Source organism: Gasterosteus aculeatus, chromosome 8 (genome assembly GCF_964276395.1).
Source record: "Gasterosteus aculeatus chromosome 8, fGasAcu3.hap1.1, whole genome shotgun sequence".
NCBI lineage: Eukaryota > Metazoa > Chordata > Actinopteri > Perciformes > Gasterosteidae > Gasterosteus > Gasterosteus aculeatus.
Genome location: NC_135695.1, coordinates 18,055,377 through 18,078,943, shown reverse-complemented (window position 1 = coordinate 18,078,943; position 23,567 = coordinate 18,055,377). Strand labels below are relative to the sequence as shown.

Sequence of the window (23,567 nt, the reverse complement as noted above, 5' to 3'; positions counted from 1 at the left end):
TTCGGGCAAAGGGGGAGATGTGCGAAGGAACGAACCTTCTCAGATCTCCCGCCCGACGCTGGCACACACCGTCAGGCTTTCAAGCACCTGACTGCCTGAGTGGTAATACCAGGTGCCCACGCCAAGCCCGTATACCAACCCTCCGCGGTGCAGACGTGGAGGAATCACCTCCATCTGTACAGCACATGGTCCTCTCGTAGAGAACAAGGCTTTGTTTGTCCTCTACCATTCTTTCACACCTCTCCTGCTTTTGTTCTCTGCTCCTGCTCTCATTCATTCCTTCCTTTCTTCCTCCGTCAGTGTGCAGGATTGTGTTATTGTGTCTCATTGTTTTGAGTATTTAAAAAGGGGGGGGGTTGGGGAAAATGGAAACGAAGGGAGGAGAACAGATGGAACTTTGAAGGTTGATGGTTGTGAATGATGAGTTCTCCTCATTTGCTTTACAGGCTCCTACAGCTGTGAAGGGAAATATTTTATAAATAATATTTTCTCCACTTCAGTGCAATTCGGCGCTTCCCTTTACTCTCTCTCCACCACTCAGATTCTCCGATTCAGATTGCGGAGGTGTAATAGGGGAGTGATGTAGTCGTCAAGGCTCCCTCCTCTGCAGCCTCCTTGTCATCGGCATGTACTCATGCCTCAGACCCCTTAAACCTTCAAAAATATGACACTTTTGCAAGCAAACAGCCAGGATTTAACGCACTTAGAGGTTGATTCCTGCAATGCACACACATGCTGATGAAGTCAATTTTCTGAAACATGATCTGATTTCTTTGTTTTTTTTCTATGTGTGTTCTGCCCTTCCCCTTTTTTCTGTTCTCTTCCCACACATGCACGCTAATGAATTTTTGGAGCGCTGGGCTCGGATAGCAGGTTCCAAAACCCTCCGTGTGCTCTGTTCTTATGAAGCTTTTCATTTAATTACAATGGGAGTTTCTCACGCACGCATTAAAGAAAACAGAGGGGAGAGTCCTGCAGTAGTAGCCTACGTGGTGAGAGAAGTCAATGTTAGTTACTTTGAAAAGGCCTGGCTGTAAAAGAGCTCTGTCTCTGAGTGAGTGGACCACTTCAGCACGAGAACACCCACTCCGTCAGCCAACACGTGCGTGTGTACACACACACACACACACACACATTGACACGTATGCGTATAGTTGCGAGGAGTGTTTGCATTTGTCCTTTCTCTCCCCTTCGGCCTCTCCCGCAGTGATTGACGTGCTCTTTCATTCGGCCCGGCACAAACTCAGGCGCCATGGTTACAGCTGCAGAGATGTTCTTTCCCCCGGGAGACGGACAATATTGAAATAACAACTCCCCTAACAACACAATCAAGCTGACACACAACCCTCCGCTCTTACCCGGCGCCCTGCGCTGCGCCCTCTCGTCTGTCATGTCTGGTGCCGTTAGCCGTGTTAAAGGGAACCGGGAGAAGCACAAACATCCTGGCAGGTGTGTGTGTGCTCGGCCAGCTCCTGCTCCTCGACTCTGGCCAGGGGGTCCGTGTTTTCATTTGGGGGAGAAAAAAAACCCTGGAGACATAAGGGCCGAAAGCCCTGTGGGTCGAGGACCCGGGGCGGTGGCAACTCATTGGAACAGAATCAGCATCCGCGGAGGCAGAATTAGCTACTGTAGCTCGTCAGACTGCGTGTTGGCTAAAAAACAAAAGGAGGTACAGTGTTGTAACTCCCGCAGCAGCGTGGCTTCTGGGTTTGGTAAATGGTCACAGATTTGATCACCAACATTTGAGCAGAGCAGAAAGACGAATGAATAAATGCAATCGGGTTTTTGGTCGTACAGCGGGAGGGAGGAGCCGGCAGAGAGACGACAAGAGATGATGAGAGTTAAAAGAGTTCAGCGTGCCGTTAGCTCATCCGTTGTCTCTTTGTATTATGGGAGAAAACAGCGCCCCAAAGCCACAGCCGAGTGAACAAGAGCGGCCAGCGAACACAATGACCCCAGAGAGACGGAGTCACAGGCTCGAGCTTGGAGTCGTGATTATCCCAGCGAAAGGGTTACCTGGAGTTGAAACCTTCCATATGCACGATATGAGCATTTATGATTAAGAAAACATAACATGATTGTGTGAATTACGAGCCGGACTCTTGACATCGGGCTCAATCAGTCGTGCAGCTGTATCGGCCTTAAGCCGCTCCACAAATCATCCGGGCCCGGATGCTGACGTTCTCCCTGTAGTATTTCCCGACGCGCCGGTCGGGTTTCTCGGTAATTAGGATCATAGACGCGGAATCTTTCGGGTGTTTTCTGAAGACCCGACGAGCCGAGCCCACTTCTGCTAATCAAGTCGACGCAAACCGTCCCACCGGGCGCAGTGCAGAGCTGCGTGAAAATCCATTTTTTGCACGGAAAGAAGAAACATCTCCTGTGAGAGAGCTTAACGGTGATTGACAAGCCGGCCCCGCTCGCCAGGCCAGTCAGAGGTGGCGTGGGATTGTGGAGGGCGGGAGCAGCCCGGTTAACCCCTGGTGTTGGAGGACAGCTGCGGAGTTGTTGGCCCGGCTGGCGGCTGCACGCTATAAATTCTCTCTAAAGAGGGTTCACTTTTGATTTTAATGGCTGCAGTAAATTTACAGCACCCTGGCCTGCTGAAAGGGAAAGAAGGGGTTGTTTTTAAAGGCTCCCTCGCCCTCTCCAGAACCTCCGTTTCTTTCCCCGTTTTCTCTCCTTCCTGCGGAAGAAAGGCGGTGGAGTGTTCTCCACCAGGTCTCTTGTGGCCTGCGTTTACCTGTAGTCAGCTTGTGTGGAAAGCGTATGAAAACATCCTGAAAGAAATGAGCAAAAAACGCCGCAAAACAATTCATATTTTGCCGACGCGCAGGAATAACGGCTTCATTGTGTCATCGCGGTCCAGTTGTGTTCCCAGAGAGGAACGCTGGCCACGCTGGCCCCGGTTCCAACCCGCTCTGTGACATGTTCCTTGACGTGTTCCTCAGAGCAGAGAGAAAATGGAGTTTGCGGATGCAGAGCGTAAAAGCGGCCTTCTCGTCTCCCTGCAGGTGCTGTTTGCGTTGAACCAGACGCTGCTGCAGCACGAGGGGGTGCGAGCAGGCAGCCTGCAGGGCTCCTACACCACCGAGGACCTCATCACCCACTACAACTGCGGGGACCTCAGCGCCATCATCTTCAACCATGACACCTCACAGGTAGGTCTGCGCTTTTAGATTTTGAATGACTGCTTTCTTTGGCCTCTTTAAGAGCCTATTTTGTTCCGTAAAATGAGTAGAAACGGGTCGCCAAGCATAATACAAATGATCTAATAATTGTACTTTGCCAAAGAATCCCTCATTTTTTATATTATCTCCCATATTTTCCTACTTACAAAGTTGTATGTGATCCAAAAACAACCTGCAGCAATGTCTTGCTGCCTCCGTGCTCACAACCGACTCTTTCTCAAGAACGCTTTCACCAGACTTCGCGCGGCGGCAATCGCACGTTGCATTTTTTTCGCGAGGCGGTGAGTAACAACAAGCTGCACAAATTGAAAAATGCTTCTGCGATGACGCGGCTATCGCTTGTGAACGTGGGATTATTAGCGCAGCTCAGACAGCCATCCAGCAGATCTCTACACAGCACATAGCCTCAAATCGCTCATATCGCTCCTTTGAACGTCCATCGCAGTTTAACCCCAGGCCACCTCCTGCCCCCCGTCTTTTGGTCCCAGCAAGAATCTCTCACTCAGCGATGGTCTTGATCTGAAAATCACCAACGAAAGAAATATTCGCTACTTTGGTGCCAAACTGAATTCTTCTACTACTCCTTATTATAATGACTTTACAGGGACAACCAAGAGAAGCCGTTTCTGTTGTGTTGAAATTGAATCTTTATCATTTTTTGGTTTGGGTTTTCTTGGACAAAAAGAATGGTGAAGTTTCGGATATTATGAAATAGTCCCACAAAATACCAGCTACTTGCCGTCTTGGTCCAAAAACTGTAATTCTATTCAACATGCCGAACCGGTCAGACCCCCGACGGGAGCTGGCGGCCCCCCCTCACACCCACTTGTCTGCCAGCACGCTCTCGTCACCTCAGACTTTTAGGCTTGCACATCAATTCCGCAAAACTGCACATTGCCATCTTAATCCCTTCCCAGCCTCAGGTTACTTGATAGTCTGGCACTTTATTATCCCTGGACTCAGCTGTAAATACGCCGCGTGACCTCCTCTAACTTTGCGTCTCCTAACATAGCCTCTGCTCCTGCAGAGACGGCCTCCTCATCGGCCTCTGCTGGCTGTCAAAAGCACACACGCGTTGGCACCCTCACCCCCTCCCCACCCCCCCTCTCTCGAATGCAGATTTACTCAAAAGCCCTCCTCATAAGTCACTTGTCAACCTCCCTCATGGATCCTGGAGTGTCATTAAACTGACTCAGTGCTGCACGGCGGAGACTCGGCATCGCTGTCTTGTTAGCCTTATGTAGCATGTAGCTTCACCCGCTGGTCGCAGTTACATGCGTCTCCTGCATGAGTGCTTTAAATCATACCAGTTTGCCTCGTGGTCCTCATCGCCACGATCACGCGCATCAACATCTCCCAGCACATGCTAGAGCAATCAGGCGCCCGACTGTGGTGCCATGTGGCCGGCTGATCTAAAGCAGGTGTGCGTGTGTGTGTGTGCGTGAGATTGCGTTCGTGTTTGAACCTAAAACCATAAAAAAGCAGGTGTTTTTCGGTAGATTGGACCAAACCGAGCCCCCCTGATGCTGCAACCCCGTTTCAATCCCCATCATATATTAGAAAGAGGCTGATGATGCGCCGCAGGACACAGAAGTCACGTCAAAGGTAGACAGAGAAATAGGTTTTGTGTAACATTTTTTTTTTTCTTCGAAGACACCAATAGAAGAAGCAACTTCAAAGGATTGCAAAATATTGCGATTGAATAGTTCACTTGAAAATTGCTGCAGTTGTAGCACCAAGATGAAAGTTGAAAAGGAGAGGACAAGGGAAATGAAAGGACAAGAAGGGAAAGATAAGATAAGAGAACGGAAGGACTTCAAAGAGCCGAACCATGAAGAATAAATAGAAGACAGTGAATTGCGGACCGGACAGACAAACTGCGAATGAGTGGGAGAGGGAAGGGAGGAAATACTTCGCTGTCACTCCACATTTCCTGTCCAGCTAATGGCTTTTCCTGTGATACGTTATCTGCGCTTACCGCTACACTCCCACCTTGACCCGTCTCCGACCGAACACTTTTTGGACGTCGTCATGAAACACTCACTCCGTCCTCGCTCGTTTAGAGCAGTGATGGAGCTCGCTTTTTTTTTCCTCTTTAGCTCGGCTTCATTTTACTCCTCCATCATGAGGTTCTGTCAATCCGAAGGAAACCCGGGTCATGCACTCTGAAACAGCACAGACGGGCAATACAAGCTGTCGGGCTGCAGATACCCCAGTGACTTTCTTTCTTTCTGACCCCCCCTCCATCCCCCCATCACTGAGGATTTAATGTAGAGATAAGTGAGCATTGCGGCGTTCTTGTAATTAACAGAATTTTGAGATCTGGAGCAACTGTAAAGCAGAAAAAAAAGCTTGACAAATTCTTTTATTCCACGACAAAATGATGCCATCCTACACACTGCTTATTACGGCCTTCACGCATTTGATGAATGAGATAAAATGCGAACCATGTTTCCTCATTTTACCACAAAGAACACATCAACGGTCGGGTGTACAAACATAACTAGCGGCGGCAATTTTATTCGGAGGCGCATTCGTCTCCTATGGCAAAACATGGCGTCTGCATTACCCACGATGCCACTTTACTAACACTGTAAAGTCTTCAACCCCAACGCTGACTCAAGTGACATCACTCGAGGGCAATGCATCACTCGCAGGCCTCATGCAGCTTCATGATTGATGCAACATTCTCCAATTGTGCTCCCCCTCCCAAAAAAAACCTGTAAACGAAGGTATCTGTTCACCTTCAATCCACATCCCAAATGAAATATATAAACATGCGGTGCAGGTTTGAATTAGAACCTTCCAACCTTTATGTGAAACAGACTGTGAGAAGGGACTGAGAGACAATCCGCCAGATACAGATAATGGATGGATGCACTTTGTTCACATGTGGTACAATAAATACCCCCCACCCACATAATTTAGCTGCTGCGACCGTGTGTTTGCATGTGCGCAGTCGTTGTCACACTCGAATGCATTTACGGATCAAACACATCTGCAGAGAAGAGAAGTGACGCGAGGGAAAGGACGGGAGCCGAGATCCCACAGGAATATTACCGGGAAGAGGAGCCTCGCTCACAGTTCAGTTAACGTCCAAAATAGGAAATGACAACACACAAGAATTGCGGCACCACAATGGTAAAAACAGCCAAGTCAAGAGAAGACATTTAAAACCAAATGAAACGTACTCTGGCGTATTGGGATTCCACCTATCACTGATGTGTCAGACTTTATTGCATTAATATATCAAGAAAGAGAAAAGAGCCAGAAAAGCCCAATGATACTGGGACAGGAAGTGGAATAAGTGAAAACGGACAGTGTGTGTCTGTGAGTTGGAAAGATCCCCCCCCCGCCCCCCCGCCCTCCTCCAAAGTGCCTCATCCTCACAGATTAACAGCCTGTCGAATCCACCGATGCAGCCAAGTGTGGCGCAGAGCCAGCGCGCTCTGCCTCCGCCTGCCCGGCTCTTAATAAATCCCGCAGCAATTAATCACACATTCACGCGCTGGCGCTGCACGTGCCTTCGTTCGGAGCCCCAGCTGAGACGCACACGTTACGCGAACGACACATCAGCGATCGGCGTCACATACAAAAATGTGGCACGACGGCCCTCCTCCCTTCCTCTCCTTCATTTATTGATGCTTTTCTCATTTTAAAAGGTCATCGGCTGCATCTGTCAAGCTCATCGCGTCACACACACACACACACACACACTCCCGGCTGCCAGGTTGTCACCAACACCGTGCTCTTCTTTCTTCCCTCTCATATATTGTTGTATTTTTACGTCCCCCTCTCAATGCCTTCAACACCAGTCATTTCTTCTCCTTGTGTTTGACGTGTGCTTGAGATGATTCATGTGCGTTTCATCCTCCCGTGGATTTTTCATCACGAATGTTTTTATAATTAAAGTTCTTCCCTTTGCCTTTCTCACTTCCTCAGCTGCCCCACTTCATCAACAGCTCTCTGCCCGCCCACGACCGCACGATGGCCCTGCAGATCGACAGCTACTTCCGCCGGGAGCTCATCTACAAGCGCAACGAGCGGATGGCTCGCCGCGTGTCCGACCTGCTGCAGAGGAATCCCAACCAGACGTACTTTTTCGCCTTTGGTGCAGGTGAGGAAGCCTTCAGACGCTGCTCGGGATGAGGTGCAGGTTCAGTTTCCCGTCCTGAGCCGGTTCAAAAGGGCTAAACCTTTGTTTAACGTCTCTTCAAACTGCAATCATGGCAGCAACTCCATCGTGCATCTCTATTTTCACATTAAATGAGGTCTTTCCAAATACATTATGATTGTAGCCGAGTGTGTGTGTTGGCATGCGATTGTGAAGTGTAAGAGAGGTCGGTTTAGCTTTGGTCTCAAACGCTGATTCTGTCAACACCGATGTGTGTTTATGGCCAACAATTCTCTATTTTATGTTTGAAAGCCAAGCTGGAGAAAAAGGAGGAAAATAATAGTGTTCAATGGTTCCCAGATCTCTGGCACGGAAAACTGTATCTTCTTAACCCCACACACACACACACACACACACACACACACACACACACACACACACACACAGAAGTCTCAATTACAGCCGGCTCACAACTCAGAAATCAAGAAACCGTGAGCTGTTTGTTTCAATTAGCATTCCTGGCTAATGTTGCTAATAGTTCCTGAATAGCACAGTGTGTCCTGAGGGAAGTGTGTGCGTGTATACATATAAGTGTGTTTGCCCACACAAACAGGGGGTGGGTGTCTGTTTACTGTATGACTGTGCGTCTCTTCATGGTTGGTAATGCCTCTGAGTGTGTGTGTGTGTGTGTGGTGTGTGTGTGTGTGTGCGCGCCATATTGCGTGATAAATGCTGGATGCCTTGTTCCCAGTTCTTGCTCCCTCAGATCTTTGTACTGTTTGCACAAGGCTGCTGTTGCACCATCCAGCTGCTACGTATGTGTGTGTGTGTGTGTGTGCGCGCACATGCATACATTTACGCTAAAAGCACACATATAAACTACATGTATATGATGGAGGAGTGAAATAAGTGTTCCTCAGAAGTGCGCGTAGATGAAGAAATACGGACCGATGATGCGTTCCTCTCCTGTTCAAACGTTGTCAATGAAAACAAAGATACGTGTGAACTCCAGAAGGCAAACGAACGCAGTCAAACTCCGGCAGGCTAAAAAAAAGGAGCGGGGAGTAGCAAGAAACTAAAAAGACAAACACAGATTCTTACATAAGTTATTAGGAATGTTTCATACTTGCACAACTGACATCATAAGATATGACTCTATTTTTTAAGGCAATCCGTTGGGGAATTTTTTTTTGGCTTCTGTCAAAAGCAAACTGAAAATTCCGATGATCAGACACCACACAAACGCACATACAGATCACGAATATAATACACTAATCAGACAAAGTCAAAGCTTTGAGGCGCCACTTACCATGTAGATATAACTGGCTCATGATCATTCTTCGTGTGATTAAACACTATAGGAAAATATAATGATCAACATGATGTTTCCCTATGATTTTACACACTGTTCCTTTAAATACAAATTTGTTTCATTCTCTAAATACAACAGTGCATGTGTGGATCTGTGGATAAATATGTGACCGTGTTCGTGGCTGAGCATCAGACATTGTCAGCTCACATCAGGCAAACTTCTGACAGTTCCTTGCAAAGCATTTTAACTTTCAATAGTCAGTGTTGTGATTTTATGCAAAAGCATTAAAAATCAACGCCCATAAAACTGACATTTACATGTACATTGGTCACCCGTTTTGCCTCGCGAGACGGGCGGATTTGCCTTCTAAAATCTCTTCTAATGGAGCCTCGTGTTTTCCAGATTGCCCGTCAGAACGGCAGCTATGTGTCGGCACCCCAGCGCGTTCTACCTGCCCGGGTAGAGCGGAGGTGAACATGTGTGTGTGTGGGGTCACCTACGGGCTGCTGCGCTGCGTGGAGGCGAACTGACAGGCTGGTGTGAAGTGATGGGAACCACCACAGTTCCCGGCTCAGGCAACGGGGGCCATAAACTAGCAGAGAAAGTACTCGGGCAGCACGTTAGCTCAATCTTTGCTCCCACAATCTGCATGTAGTTAAGGGTCTGATTTACTACGACTGAGGCTAATTACGCGACTCGTTTCTATGGGTCGCCCTCCAGGTTCATTCAAGGAGAACTTTGAAGTTATGGAAAGAATTCAAAAACTTGTTAGGATATCATAAAGTATTACTTCATAATTTTACAAATAACACTTAAAAAATGTAATGAGTAAAACCGTCAACTGCAAAAAAAAAAAAGTTCAAACCGTACGACCACGCACTTAAAACTAATTTATTGCAGATCTACCATGCGGGTCATTAAAACTGAAGCCCCTAACGTTTCCTGAATAAACCGGCACAAATGTTCTCCTACTAGTACTCGCTGCTAGTGAATCCAGCTTAACATCTTCCCGCCGCTCTCGACACGTCTCCTTCTGCACCAGTAATTCTGATCTTTCCTAAATGCACGTAATGCGTTTTTTTTATAAGTAATAAAACCAGCCTTGGGTGACACATTGGGCCTCCGAGGTGTTTTGTCCGCTGACGCACACGTCTCTAGATGCAGATGTACCGCAAAACAAGATGAAAAGAGGACCTCGTAAATGAGCCATAAATAGTCCCTCCCATGCTATAAGCACAAAGCTTCCTTTCTCTCATCTCTTATTTCGGACTTTAAGACGCTGACTCATCCCTTAACAGACCTGTAACTGTCCCAGCTGGTCCCCGTTTCCCATTGGCCGTAACCAGCCGTGACATTTTACCATCCAACGATGCCAACGCGTATTGAGCGACGGCGGTTCGGCCTCCCAGAAATCCCACCGCGTGGTCCGGCTCGTTCCGTGAAAGGATTCCTGCTGGCGGCCCGATAACCATCCGACCACATTGTGAGCGATAAAGAGAAATAAAGACGGCCGCAGGTGTGAAGGTTAAGATTGTGAAAATGTCTTTTTGGAATAAGTACAGCCCGGGGAGACATAAAAACAGCCATTTTCAGGCCAAATGTGGGCGTGCGCTAATCACATAAAATCCAATCTTTATGGTCAGATCTGAAAAATCCCATTGAAATGACGTGCGTGACTGCAGGCGGCTCAGCGCACACGGCTGATCGTATGAAATAGAATAGTCGTACCTTTTGATCCCTCTGTTACTAGAATTGTGTCCAACTTTGCCTGCGTCAAGTTTTGTGTTTGTCGGGTTGGATTTCTGCGGTACAACGCATAAATATTAACGGCCCCTCTAGCTGCCTTTACCTATGACCCCTGACCTCCAACCCGAACCATGTTCTGAGCGCAGAAGGAAAAAAAGGGGCTGTCGGGAAAGAGCCGGGGCAGCGGATCGGGTCGAGGGCCTCTAGAGGTATCGATGTTGAAGTCCGTCCAGGACTTCATGTTCACTGGGTAATTAACCGCTACGACGTGTGTGCGTCTGGTTCAGGCTGGAAATCCATCTCTGCTCAGCTCAGCACCTTTCCTCTCGCTGCACACCTACACCTTCCTGCAGCATAAGTACTTGTGTGCGCAAAATGTATGCTTTTGTACTAAAGCAGTTTCCTTCTCTTCTTCCTCCATCCTGCACACATATGTTGTAACAGACATTCTTTACTTTCTTCACTTTCACCAACAGGTTATTAATGCAAATTACAGACGTAAAAAGAGGTCCAGCAGGCATAAGCTGAATTACCCCAGGCGGTACAGAGGAGACTGAGGGAGCAGTATTACTCTCTCACTGCTCGGCCGAGGATTTATGATGTTGATCCACAGAAGCAACTCGGTCAACTTGAGTCTCTCGGCCTTTCAGTTGTGTATCACATACCGATGCTGAATACATTTGGAACGAGAGAACATTACCAGGAGTCAAAGACACATGAGTGAAACTCTACTAGTCTGTTTTTTTTTTGACATTACTGAAATTGACATCATCTTTAAGATGTTGCTTGCCGTCATGAAGCTCGCCACTTAATTCTATTCTCATTTACTATTGCTTCTCAATTTTGGTTTATAGTTTTATACCACAAGTTGTGCTCCATTAGCCTTGCGACAAACACAAAATCAAGGTAGTGAGGAATTATTTTTATACAGAATGATATTAGTCCTCTGAGACCTTGTTTGGATATTTGGCTAAATAGTCTTTCAAGTATAAAGCTACAGCTGATAAGCTAGCAGCAAGTAAGCTAGCTTAGTTTAAAGACCGGAAATGAGTAAAATCTCAACTGAATCCACCTTAGCATGAGGCTAGTGCTGCTATGGGTCACTGCTTCCCATTGAAGAGAATGACAGAGCAGCACCAGATGATAGCAATGAGGAGGCATGCTTCCAGACACGGTGTACACACACTAGACACTTGTTTTGTTGCTATTGTAAACAGATACAAGCCTCAATGGGATTTATTTTCCATCACTGCCTCGGCTAAATATGCATTCTTGATTGCTGCCCCCCCCCCTCTCTCTCTTAATCACGGGTGGACAACAAACATACACTGACATTTTCATACAGGATCACAGAACACACAGAGTTATGGTCGCTGAAGGGCGGAGGACCGCTGCGAGGCGGCGCGCTGTTGGAGCTCCGTGGTGTGCTTCAGCAGGTTTTCATTTGCCAGTTCCTTGGCTGCCGCTGCCCGGCCTTATTGAAAACATCCCATGGAATTTCCTGACACTGCCGCGGCCTAGACACCGCTTCACGCACACGCACACACAGATTTCTCTCACCAAAAAGAAGTTGTTTGCAAGTTGCTATGCAGGCCAGTAACAGCCCAGCGCAGAGTGGGTCCGTGTGTAGGCCGAGCGGACCCGTGTGTAGACCGAACGGACCCGTGTGTAGACCGAGCGGACCCGTGTGGAGGCCGAACGGACCCGTGTGTAGACCGAACGGACCCGTGTGTAGACCGAACGGACCCGTGTGGAGGCCGAACGGACCCGTGTGTAGACCGAACGGACCCGTGTGTAGACCGAACGGACCCGTGTGGAGGCCGAGCGGACCCGTGTGGAGGCCGAGCGGACCCGTGTGTAGACCGAGCGGACCCGTGTGTAGACCGAGCGCCGTGTGGAGGCCGAGCGGTGTGCGGTGTTGAAGTGATGACTGAAGGAGAGAGACGGCTTGCCGTGCATGTCACCTCTGCATTTCTCGGCGGAGAAATGCAGAGGCGGATAGGGCGGATAGGGATAGAGAGATGTTATCTGTGCTTTACTCCAGACATTTTGGGCTTAGTAGACATTTTGCATTCATTTTTAAATTGAGTGTAATTGGGCCTTCTTGACTCATGTCATAAAAACATTAATTATATGTATTCATTTAAGGATGATGTGCCATTGATGGGTCGTCGTGGCGCAGGGGTTAGAGAAGGTGTGCTGGGAAGCACAAGGTTGGTGGTTCGAGTCCAGGCTGCCCCATGTTCCATGTCGAAGTGTCCCTGAGCAAGACACCTAACCCCTAATTGCTCCCCAGCCAAAAATGTGAAAAAGCCATGGATTTAAAGTGTAATGTAAGTCGCTTTGGATAAAAGCGTCTGCTAAATGTAATGTAATGTGCTTCATACAAAACATCAGAATTCTATCCAAGTCACCATATTTACAACATACAGATATGTGCCTATGTACTTTTCTTCTTTTATGGTTAATGCCTCCACAAAACTTAAAACTTTTTTTAAAACCCAAATTTGCACATACATGTACAGATATTTCCAAAAATAATTTCATCATTTTATAGTTTAAATATTGAAATATGTTAACTCTCTTAACTTTTAAACGTCTAATGCAAATGTTGCATTGTGTGCATCCAGATTATAAATATAATTTATACATTATTATTTTTTAATTTTTTAATATGTTTTTACAAAGTTGAAGAATCTATTATTTTAATTTATAAGGTATAAGGTATTTATAAGGTCAGACAAACAGAATAATACTGACAAAAAGTATTTTACCCAATTTCTTAATGCCTTTACTGGATACATGAGATTTTCTCTGAATCAACTGTCCTCTTAAATTGTAGATCAGACTTTCCCAGCAGGTTATGTAAACTGAAAACTCTATTGAACACAAACTATTTGGAAAATATTCACAGCAAAGCTCACCTGAGATGAAAGCACACATAACGCATGTGACTGCTGTAGCGATAGAGTTGTGGTACCCATGTCAGGTGAATGTTTTCCTAAACACATCTTCTGGTAACTCTTAGCGACGCTGCCTGGATTCCTGCCTCTAATTAACTCAGCACAGACCATTAGCATGTACAAAGATTACACACTTCATTAGCAACGGAAGGAATATCTCATATCCTTTTTAGAGCCCATCAGCTCAATGCTACATGGATGCTTCAGTCCAGCATGCTTTGATCTCTTGAGCAGCTATTGGCCTCCGTGCACACAGCAAAACACTGTTTTATACCTAGAGGAGGTTCACTTCGTGGGACCTGTAGCACTGCTGGTTTACAAACTCGGGAGTTAATTGCATTCGCTTGTTGGCCCAGGTGTAAATCTGTCCCTGATTAAACAGATGAATGAAAACCAGCCGGCCTCCGGCGCTGAGAAACCGCCGATGTCAAACATTGGTTTCCGCCCCGGCGCCGACACCGACTCGCACTCACATAATATAACAACCTGCGCACACATACCCCGGCGGAAAACAGACGCATGCATGCGCACTTGGTTTTTATCTGTGAGCTCATGCCCGCCGGGCAGCACGTCTGGCTAATGTACGCCACGTCATCGACGCATAGACGACACGCCTGCAGGTGTTTGCGTTTTGTAAAGAAAGTGAATGTGCGGGTGATTATTTTCTACACGCTCACATGAACAACTACATGCGCCTCGCCGTCAACTGGAGAGGAAATGAACCAAAGAATGAGATGAGAAAGATATAAAGTCTGACGTGAGACAGAACTCCGTTAGGACACCAGGTCTTCCATCACGTGTGTGTGTGTGTGTGTCTTTCTCCTTGTTGACCAGCTACACGTCTCTTGTCCCAGAAGGGTCACAGGCGGATGACAGGAACAAAAACAATACAATACTACATTTTGCTCACTTTCTTTCCTCTCATTATCTATTTTTTCTGTCCTTTTGAATTCCTCCTACACTTCCCTGAGAAATGGTTCAGGTATTTCTGAAGGTCCGTGGGTGCGTGTTTCTCCGGCTCCGGGCTCTTAATCCACAGGCTGCCGTGGGTTTTTAAGAGGGATCCTAGTAGTGTAAATCTCAAGATGGAAACGCGCAGGGATGCAGAGCCTATTAAAATCTCTGTTGCATTACTCATTTATGCTGTTCAAGGAAAAGGATAAGACGGAGGGAGTCTTACAAAATCCAACAACATCCAGATCTACAAGTAGACAAATGTTGGCAGATTCACAGGTGCGAAATTAAAAGAGAACGTAAAAAGAAATTCATGGCATTGTAACAAATGTTGGCGCTTCCATTCTAGGCAGGCTGAGCCCCGGATCTCGACCCAACCGTCCCTCAGCAAAGACAGACTTCCTTCATGGCAGAAAGTTATGGTTACAACTGTGGCAAATCTACCACTCGAAAAAACGGTGGCCATTTAATGTCACACAAGGTGCTGTTTTCTTAAGGGAATTAGTGATTAATCGCCCACATGGAAAGCCTATTTTTACACATGATCCATGATGATGAAGATAAAGACAAAGACCAAAGATATGTGGCTGCTGGTTGGACCTTCTGTTTAGTTAAATGGTCGACTAAATAACTGGAACAGAGCGAGTAGGCGGCTTTCTCCACCGCCGCCATCAAAACACCGGATGGTGATCATCTAGAGGCCGGTGGTCCGGCACTTGACGCGCTCGTTTTCCCTTTAATTTGTCCTCCTACGCACAACCAAATGAGATGATGGAGATGAGGGCAATTTCCTCCATCATCTCGGACTCCACACACACCCACTCACACAGTGGAACGCATTTCCTACCGAATCAAAAAGGGCCACACGTTTAACCCTGTGAAGTCAATTTCATTTTTCTGCGGTTTCCCAGGGTTCTCTCTTTACTGCATCCTCTCCTCTTTTCCCTCATCTCCTCTTCTGCCGTTGTTCAGATGGCTGGAAGCCGACAGCTCGTGTTTGTCTGGGCCAAAATGTGGCAGCAACCCCCAGCATGCACTCTGGATGTGCACCACCTACCCTCCCTCTCCACCTCCACTCCCTAAAGCCGGTCTCCCCCATCCTATACGCTCATCCCTCGTGTTTTCTTGCGGTTCATGCTCTGATTGCAGTTTTCATACGAGGTGGTCTGCTTGCGAGCCATGTGGGATGTTTTTAAACCGCAATCGTGCATCAGTTGAGCCGTTGTTTATACAGTGTAATTGTAAACACATTTGTTTGTGCAAAACTGAAAAATAACATAATTCTCTTCCTGTGCTCTTTCTTTATTTTGTGTGTGTGTGTGTGTGTGTGTGGGGGGGGGGTCTCAAATCTCTTCCCATGCTTAACACCCTCCCAGTTTCCATTACATTTGCACGTTGGAGGCTGTCCAGAGAGATGTAGAGCGGTGAAGAGACATAAAAGGAGACTGAGCCTGGGATGGAGAGAGGCGGATAAAAGGTGGCTTGAGAGACAGAAGGCGTGAAGGCCCAAGATGCGAGTTAGAGACGAGCGCCGAGGCCAGCTGGCCACCAGGGAGACCTGCTGGGACACCTCCTTTTGCAACAAACAACACTGCAATTCTACATACGCATGGAGAGAGGAGAGAGGACAAACACGGGACGGAGGACAAGGGGCGCAGAGACAACCTTTAAAGACAAAGAGACCTGAGACAAGAGGCGTCTCCAGTGAACACAGACAGACGTGCAGTACATTAGGTTGCCGCTGTAGGTGGAAACCAGGAGGAGAGTCGCCGGGTCAGTAACTCGTCTCACAAACTGCAAGAAGTTCCCGCTGCTCGGTAATCTTATTTTTAGCAGAGAAATATATTTAGGGCCTATCTGCAGTGTTAATAGCGATGACAGCAGAGCAAGTGAGAAAGAACCGAGGGTCGGCTGATACGGGAGAGGGTTTGTAAGCGGTTGGAAGCTACTTTACCACCAAGTCTGTCTTAAATCAAGCCACACGGCAGATAAAACACTGCGACGCAAAAGAAGAAAGTGGCCGACGCCTGGTCCCAATGGCATAATAATTTATGTATATTAACAATCTCATAGATTTTTCATTTTAAAATAATTTGGTAGAAGAAGAAGGCATTGCAATATATATTTATTTGCAATACACTTTACTGGAAAGTAATAGTTATATGTACAGTAATACTAAAATAAATGTAATTATAGTGATCTGTCTTTCTCAAACTATTGAACATACGGTGCATTTAATTTTTACACAAACGTAGCTTCCAGAGGAGAAGTCTCAGAGTACGGAAGCTAAAGACATTGTTTTTCCCTGGGATGCATGAACTGTAAGGCTGTGGATGTCCCAACAAACCCGCTGACATCAGCACGTCCAGTGTGTGGTTTGCTTCAGGCAACCGTCTCTCTTTGATTGAGGGTTGGGGCAAAGATTGTGGTTTCGATTAAACGAAGTACGGAAACACGTCCCGTCAAAAACCGCGATCTCTCAAACCTAAACTCAACCAAAAGCAAACATTATTCACGGGAAGAGGGGAACTTCTCACAGCTGCAAAACATCAGATGACATCTTTATGGTGGGGAAAGAATACGTGTTATGTCTTTGTAATAATAAATAAATAAAAACATTTGTAATAATACTATGAAAACACTTTCAAGATTTTTAAATTCATCAGTCACTTGAACCGGAAAATCAAATGAAAGGAGAGCTATTTGTGTCAGAAGTTAGTACCTGTCGACACACACAAACACACGCGCGTGTGCGATCACGCGTTGTAGTGTACAACCAGCGCGGTCGGCCCACGTGTGCGGCGTGCGGCACGGGAGCAATTAAAAGAGTCAGCTGACCTCTCGTTACGTCTGTGCTGATGGAGCCTTCAGAAGCGCTGTTTACTGTCTGGATACACCGAAAACAAACACACTCGCCCACTGTCCCTCCTACACACACACACACACACACACACACACACACACACACACACACAGGAGGGGAACCAAAAAAAACACACAGCAGCAAACAAACACACGCCGCCGCCGCCGTCACATAATCAGCGTGTGAATAAACTTTTCAAAAACGTAAATAATCAAAAAGCCATAAATATTTGTTGGTTTGAAAAACTCGCGGGGACCCAAGAAATTCTTCAAATGAAGTTCAAACACCAAGTTGCAGAAATTTGACCTCGATCCGGACAGTTTGCGCGCCGCTCGCGTGTGTGAAAGTGTGCGATCGAAACGCTTGAAGAATGTCACACTTACAGCCGGTGTGTCTCGCGCATTAAAAACACCTGGTCCGCCGGCTGTGAAGAGAAAGAAATGAAATAAAAAAACGTCCTCCTACGAATAAACGGGCGCGGACGCAGCGCTGAGCGGAGCGGGGGGAAATCAAACGGCCGGCCCCCGACCTCGCCCTCGGCCGCACACACAGGAGGTGTTCTTCTCTGCCCCGGGGGGAACTAATGAAATCGCTGCTTGACACAGATGTGAGGGCGGTTGAGCCTGTCAGCGTGCGGCCACTGAGCGTCTATTCAGGAGAAAGAGATGAAAGAAGGGAGGGAAGAATGTGAGAGGGGAGAAGAATAGTAGAGAGTATTTGTGTAGAGGATTTTTTTTTTCTTATTTAATTCTGGATTAACTGTAGTATTAAACATGCGGCAAAACCTCATCTTCTTATACCTCTCATCTTATACCAAAGATAAATCTGTGTCGCATTAAGTTGTGAAAATATTCTAAATACAGCGTCCATGTCTGTTGGTCCGCACCGATTCAGGGTGCTAAAATACTTTTACTGCTCCCCACTCGCGCAGACGGCCTCTGATTAAATAAAGCACCTCACACAACCCCACTGAGAAAACAGAACAAACCATCGCTTGAAGGGATAATTACAGCTCGCCCCGAGGGAGACGTGGATCTTGTGTACCAAGTGGTGGCGAGTGACCACTTTTCTCCATGTTGTGATTATGCAAAGTGAAGGCCCCGACAGGGAGCCCGACGTCGAGAGGCCCGGAGCGTTGCCAACGTGCCGCTAATAAGCCGGGGGAGAGAACCGAGGTGTGCGAGTGAGCAAATTCCCGTGCGTCCTGCCACGTTTCTGCAGGCGATTACTGGCCGGCTTGAGCGACGGGGTTATCAGTCGACGGGAGAAATCCAAAACACAAAGAGTCAGGGGCCCGCTTCTTTGATGTCCGTCTGAGGGAATCACACAGGAGGGGAAGGAATGGTGGGGGGGGATCTCGGGTCCGATGTTTAAAGACTCTTAAGTTGCTGTTTAAAGCATCTAAATGTTTGTTTTTTTTGGTCTTTCAGGCAACGTGTGTGTCTTTGTCTTCTGTTAGGTCACTTCCTGGGGAATCACAGCGTGCTGGACATCCTGAGGAAGGACGGCTACGAGATCGTCCACGTGCCCCCCGATGCCAGAGAGCCGGTCGCAGAGTGAGTGTGCCGACAGGGCGACCGCAGCGGGGCGTCTTTTTCACTGAAGTGCTGCGTTTGCAACAAAAAGAGGAGCAAACTCAAATCTGTGGCAGAAGAAGACGATCGCTCGGGTTACCGGGTAACAGAACGCAGCGATCGCTTGACATCATTGAATCCGACGAGGTGCATAATAGCGTATTATTTTATTTTTGGCTAAGTAATTCAAATACAATTCAATCGCCGGCTTCGGATGATTCCAATTCTGCACGAGCAATCAATCCCAGATTACACTTGAGATCCTGAAAAGACGACGAATGGAAAAAGACAAAGAAGGCCTGATGATCTGCTGGCATCGCAAGCTGATTGTATACGATAGTGTGGAATGTGAGGCAATTTGTGCACTCTTTAGTTTTTTTTGGCAGGCGGGCAGATGGACGCGTAGAAAGCGCTTCAGCTTTTTAACCTCGGCGGATTCATTAAATAAAGTGCTGCGGCCGTCCGGTCCAAGTCGAGCTGTGCAGCAAATAAAAGCGAGCTACGCAGGAATCCTTTGATACGCGCTTCGTCGACTCCCTCACCTTCCTCCCCTCTGCCCTCCCCGCTCTCGCCCCTGCGTGCCAAAGGCGAGCTGCCAGCGGCGGGGCGGGGGGGAGGAGGGTGCTGCCTGTTCTCAGCAGCCACTGGTACCGCGGTCAACACAAACGCACACTTCCCAGCGTGTCTGTGTGTGTGTGTGTGTGTGCGTGTGCAGGGGTCAGTGGAGGGATGCAGCGTGCCAAAGGAGGGTTGTACTTAATGCCTCAATCTGTGTGTGTGTGTGTGTGTGTGTGTGTGTGTGTGTGTGTGAAATCCCATCCCTTGGCACAGAGCAGCTGTCACCTTACATATTGATCTGTGGTTCTGTGAAGAAGCAGTACAGAAAGACACTTGAATCAGGGAGAATTTGTCCATCCAGTAACTTCTCCGTGCAAACCGCGGCCGTAAACACGGACTCCCTGTTGGCCGACGCCCTGTTTTGCAGAGTTGTGGGTTTTTTAGAAAAAGTGGTTCTGGCGTCAAAACTGACCAGTGGACAGACTTACTGTGGTCACACACACACACACACACACACTTATACGTGTGCACAGACACTTTCAGCTTCCTGATAGAAGTTGACAAGCCAGCCAAGGAAAAACACCACAAGATGGCTGACTGAGAGGCGTTTAGGGAAGCTGTTAGCCTCAGAGCGGCAGCCTAAGGAGAGCGTTTTTATCACCTGACTGACGGAGGAGTGGATGGGGGGGCGGTTGGGGTTCTTTAGGTGTTCTAGATTAAAACAGTCACATTCAAGCCATATTGACAGTTTTTGGAACGAGAGGAGAAAGGATGACTAACGGGGGAAGAAAAAAAGGTTTCTCAAAGAGAGGTCAGCAGTTCTGGGTGGTCCGCTTCGGACAGACGGCGGTTCTGATGCACCAGTACGGTCACTGTTATTTCTGCCCGTCGGTACAGCGTTTATAGCGCAAGGCGTCTTGATTGAAGTAAAGAGACGTGCAGAACGCAAAGGTGGTCCGAAACCACTGAGCGCTAAACTTCCAAAAGAGGAGCGGTCTTGTATCTGATTGTTTTTCATCTGTGAGTCTAAAGCTTTTCAGCGAAATACCTACAGATCACGTGGTCCAAACACCCCAGAGGGGGCTTTTTCCTTGAGGACAATTTGACTCCACCTCCTCTCCGTCTGTTTTTTCCTCCCGCTGCAGGGGCGAAGCGGTGCAAGAGCCTCCGGCACGGTCCGGCGAGGAGGGCGCCGGCACGTCGCCCCCCGACGGCTGGCCGGCCGCTCCGTCGGAGGCGGGGCTCGAGGCGGACTACGCGGAGGGCGAGCGCGGCCTCGGAGACGACGAGCCGCCTCACATCCTCCTCCCCGACAGCCTGAGCCAGCTGGAGGAGTTTGGGCGACACAAGAGGCCTCGCAAGGCCCACCGCGGCCACGGGAGGCCCCGCCTCTTCAGCGACCTGTGGGTCCGCATCGGCGACAGGTGAGATACGTCTCTTGTGATCGGTGATTTCCAGCCCCTCCCCCTTCCCACGAGCACGCCAGAACAACCGCGATCTCCTCTTCCCTGCAGCACTACTCCACCACCTCATGTGAGGATAATCAACGGCTACGTGACGGCGGAGCCGCCGAGGACCCATCAAGAGCAGCACAGACGGACGGAGGTCTCCGCCACGGGGCCGCAGCACGGCCCGACTTCCCCCCCGCCCCCGGTGGACGATGCCGGCGCCGCCCGCCGCCCGCTCACGCCGTCCTGCATGGTGGCCTGGCTGCTAATACACGGGCTGCTCGCCTCCTGACCGCAGAGCCGGGCGCCGCCTCAAAGACAAAATGCCGCAGATAGAACCGCCTCCAGAGGACGACCTCCGTTGATGGGGAGGGGGTGGAGGGGGGATCAGCTACGCCCTCCTCCCCCTCCCCGCAGAGGCCTCCGCCTGCTTTTCAGTGTGTCAAACTGAGCGGGACGAGCTCTGAGCCTGTGTTCTATTACGGTAGAATAAAAACTGTCATACTTGTGTAGAAAAGTAGGACGATAACTATGAGAGTAGGACCTACTAATAAATTGTAGCTCTGTGATGAACGAGGTCAATACGGTCGGACAGTACTGCGGTGGAGCACTTTGTGCCACTGGTCTTTCTTTTGTAAATTGTTCATTTTGTTCATAAAAAATAAGAATATTGTATATTTATTATTTCTGGAAGAAAACAGTATATTTTCTGGCTTTTTGAAGACAAATAAGGAAATAAATAAACTTTAAAATCATTTGAAGTGTGTGAAGATGATCTTTCCTCAATAAAAGGGGGGGGGGGTGCTCGCGTGCAACAGGTGATCTAAACCTGCCACCTGCTGGATGGAACGAGGACAACATCATTCCCCGTTGCCTCCACTACAGTTGCTTTGGACCAAGTGCCACTTGTCCTGCATCACAGAATGAAAACCGGACCGCAGGAACAAACCGGCAGGAAGTCGCAGACGGGCAGGCAGCGTTTCCCTCAGAGGAACAGGAAGCCACATTAAATCCATCAGGCAGAGCCGTGATCAGCCCCAGCTGACCTTGACCCCCAGGCGCTCCAGCAGAACTACAAAGTGGTGAAAAACAGAATGTTCCCCTTGTATGATGTCAACGTACAGCCCGAACATTCAATTCAAGTGGAACCAACTAAACGTGCGGCCCTGCTGCAGTTGTGCCGTTTGCCACCAGGTGGCGGAATCGTCACAGAAGAACCTCATTACCAGCTCATGAGCACTGACCTGCAGAGGAAGGCACCGCTTCATGGACAACATAACGGTGTAGAAAATATTCATATTCGAGCCCAAATCTCGACATTTACATATTTACGTTATATTCATTCCAATAATATATTATTTTTTGCAGTTTGATAAGCCAATTAAAACTGGACCTACTGATCCAATTCCAACTAGCTTATTGTAATGTGTTTTGAAATCATAACATTAGAGACATAAAATACATTCTCAAACTATTGATGTCAAAAATAATGAAGACATAAATAATCTGACATAAAAAGCAAAAACTCTGCTTTGCTTTTGGTTCTCATAATCTCATAATAACACTGAAAGGAATGTTATGGCTTGCTTCAGTCACTTTTATGCTATTTTGATAATTAAATCATCAGGATAGATTTTACGGACTACAACGTGTGCTGTGAAAGCACAGTTTCACAAAACAACAAAGGATCCAATGTAAAGATCCAAATGAATACTTCAAATAAATATAGCCAACATTCTCAATAAAGTGTAAAGTATATCCCTCGCTAACTTGATTAACTGGCAAAGAATAAGTGAAATAAGAAGAAATATTAAGTTCATTTTAGTTAATAAAGTTATTTTTTGATATAAGTTTAAACTTATACCAAAAACACCTGAGATGTTTTAATGAAATCCTTTTAATCTATACGTATAATTTCAGAGCGAATTTTGTTGCATTATTAACTTCACTTTGTAGCTTTCAATCGAGCGTTTAACAGTTTCCTCTTCAACAGAGAAAAAGGGACGTTTTTTAGAACAAACAGCCTTTTCGCCCCTTAAGCCAAGACAGGACAATATTTGCCTTAGCTAGAATACCATTTTCCCTGGACTTTGGGGTGTTGTTTGAAGGAGTGGGGGCCTTGACAGGGCGCTTTGAGGGCTGACCCTCACTCTGCCGGGGACACGCCGCCCGCCGCATATAAATAAAAGATTACAGTGGAAAATCAATTTCTGAGCAAACTCATTAAAAATGCCCCTCGCCTTAAATGATTCCCATTTCCTTCCATTCAACCTGTTAATGCCCGGCTATCCCTGAGACCGAGCACCCCTTCATCCTCCCTTTACCTCCCTGTTGCTCCCCCAACCCGCACCCCCCCGGTGGAGATTACGTGCACAAGTCGTTTTTTGCCCTTTGATTTGCGCCGTTTCACAAATGAAGGTTAAGTTTGTTTAACCGTGCCGGATTTGCCAGTCATGTTAAAGCATATAATGTGGCAGGTCCTCGGTTTCACCGCACACCTCCGACACCCCCTGGCCTGCCTCCTCCCTCCCTCCCTATCTCCTTCCCTGTTTGCCTGGGCCTCTTCGGAGGGGGTGGGGGGGGGTCTGGAGGGAGGCTCCAAGGTTAAGGCTTACTGAGCCTGAGGAGGCCTGCAGTGGATCACGATTCAGACCCATTGACTAGAATGAGGGGACCAGAAGAAACATTTTAAAATCCCCCCTCTGGTAACAGGATTAGGAATCAAACTGCTGTGTTTTCCCCGGCGGGATGTTATGGTGCCGCCGTCGGTAAGTCGCCGAGGCGATGGAGCCAACGAACCGGAGCAAGATAAAGGAAGCAGTTGTTGTTTTTTAACTCTCTTTC

At 47.8% G+C, this 23,567-nt stretch overlaps 1 protein-coding gene across 2 annotated transcripts in view; it reads left to right on the top strand.

Annotated features, from left to right (window-relative positions):
- Window positions 1-21,478, top strand: part of trabd2b (TraB domain containing 2B) — a 47,123-nt gene extending 25,645 nt beyond the window's left edge. For both annotated transcript variants that reach the window (XM_078108511.1, XM_040185089.2), the window contains 5 exons: window positions 3,015-3,161; window positions 7,134-7,308; window positions 18,603-18,699; window positions 20,421-20,699; window positions 20,790-21,478. In XM_078108511.1, coding sequence (XP_077964637.1) covers window positions 3,015-3,161; window positions 7,134-7,308; window positions 18,603-18,699; window positions 20,421-20,699; window positions 20,790-21,015 — 924 coding nt within the window. In that variant the 3' untranslated portion in view covers window positions 21,016-21,478. The remainder of the gene's footprint in view (window positions 1-3,014; window positions 3,162-7,133; window positions 7,309-18,602; window positions 18,700-20,420; window positions 20,700-20,789) is intronic.
- Window positions 21,479-23,567: the final 2,089 nt, after the last annotated feature.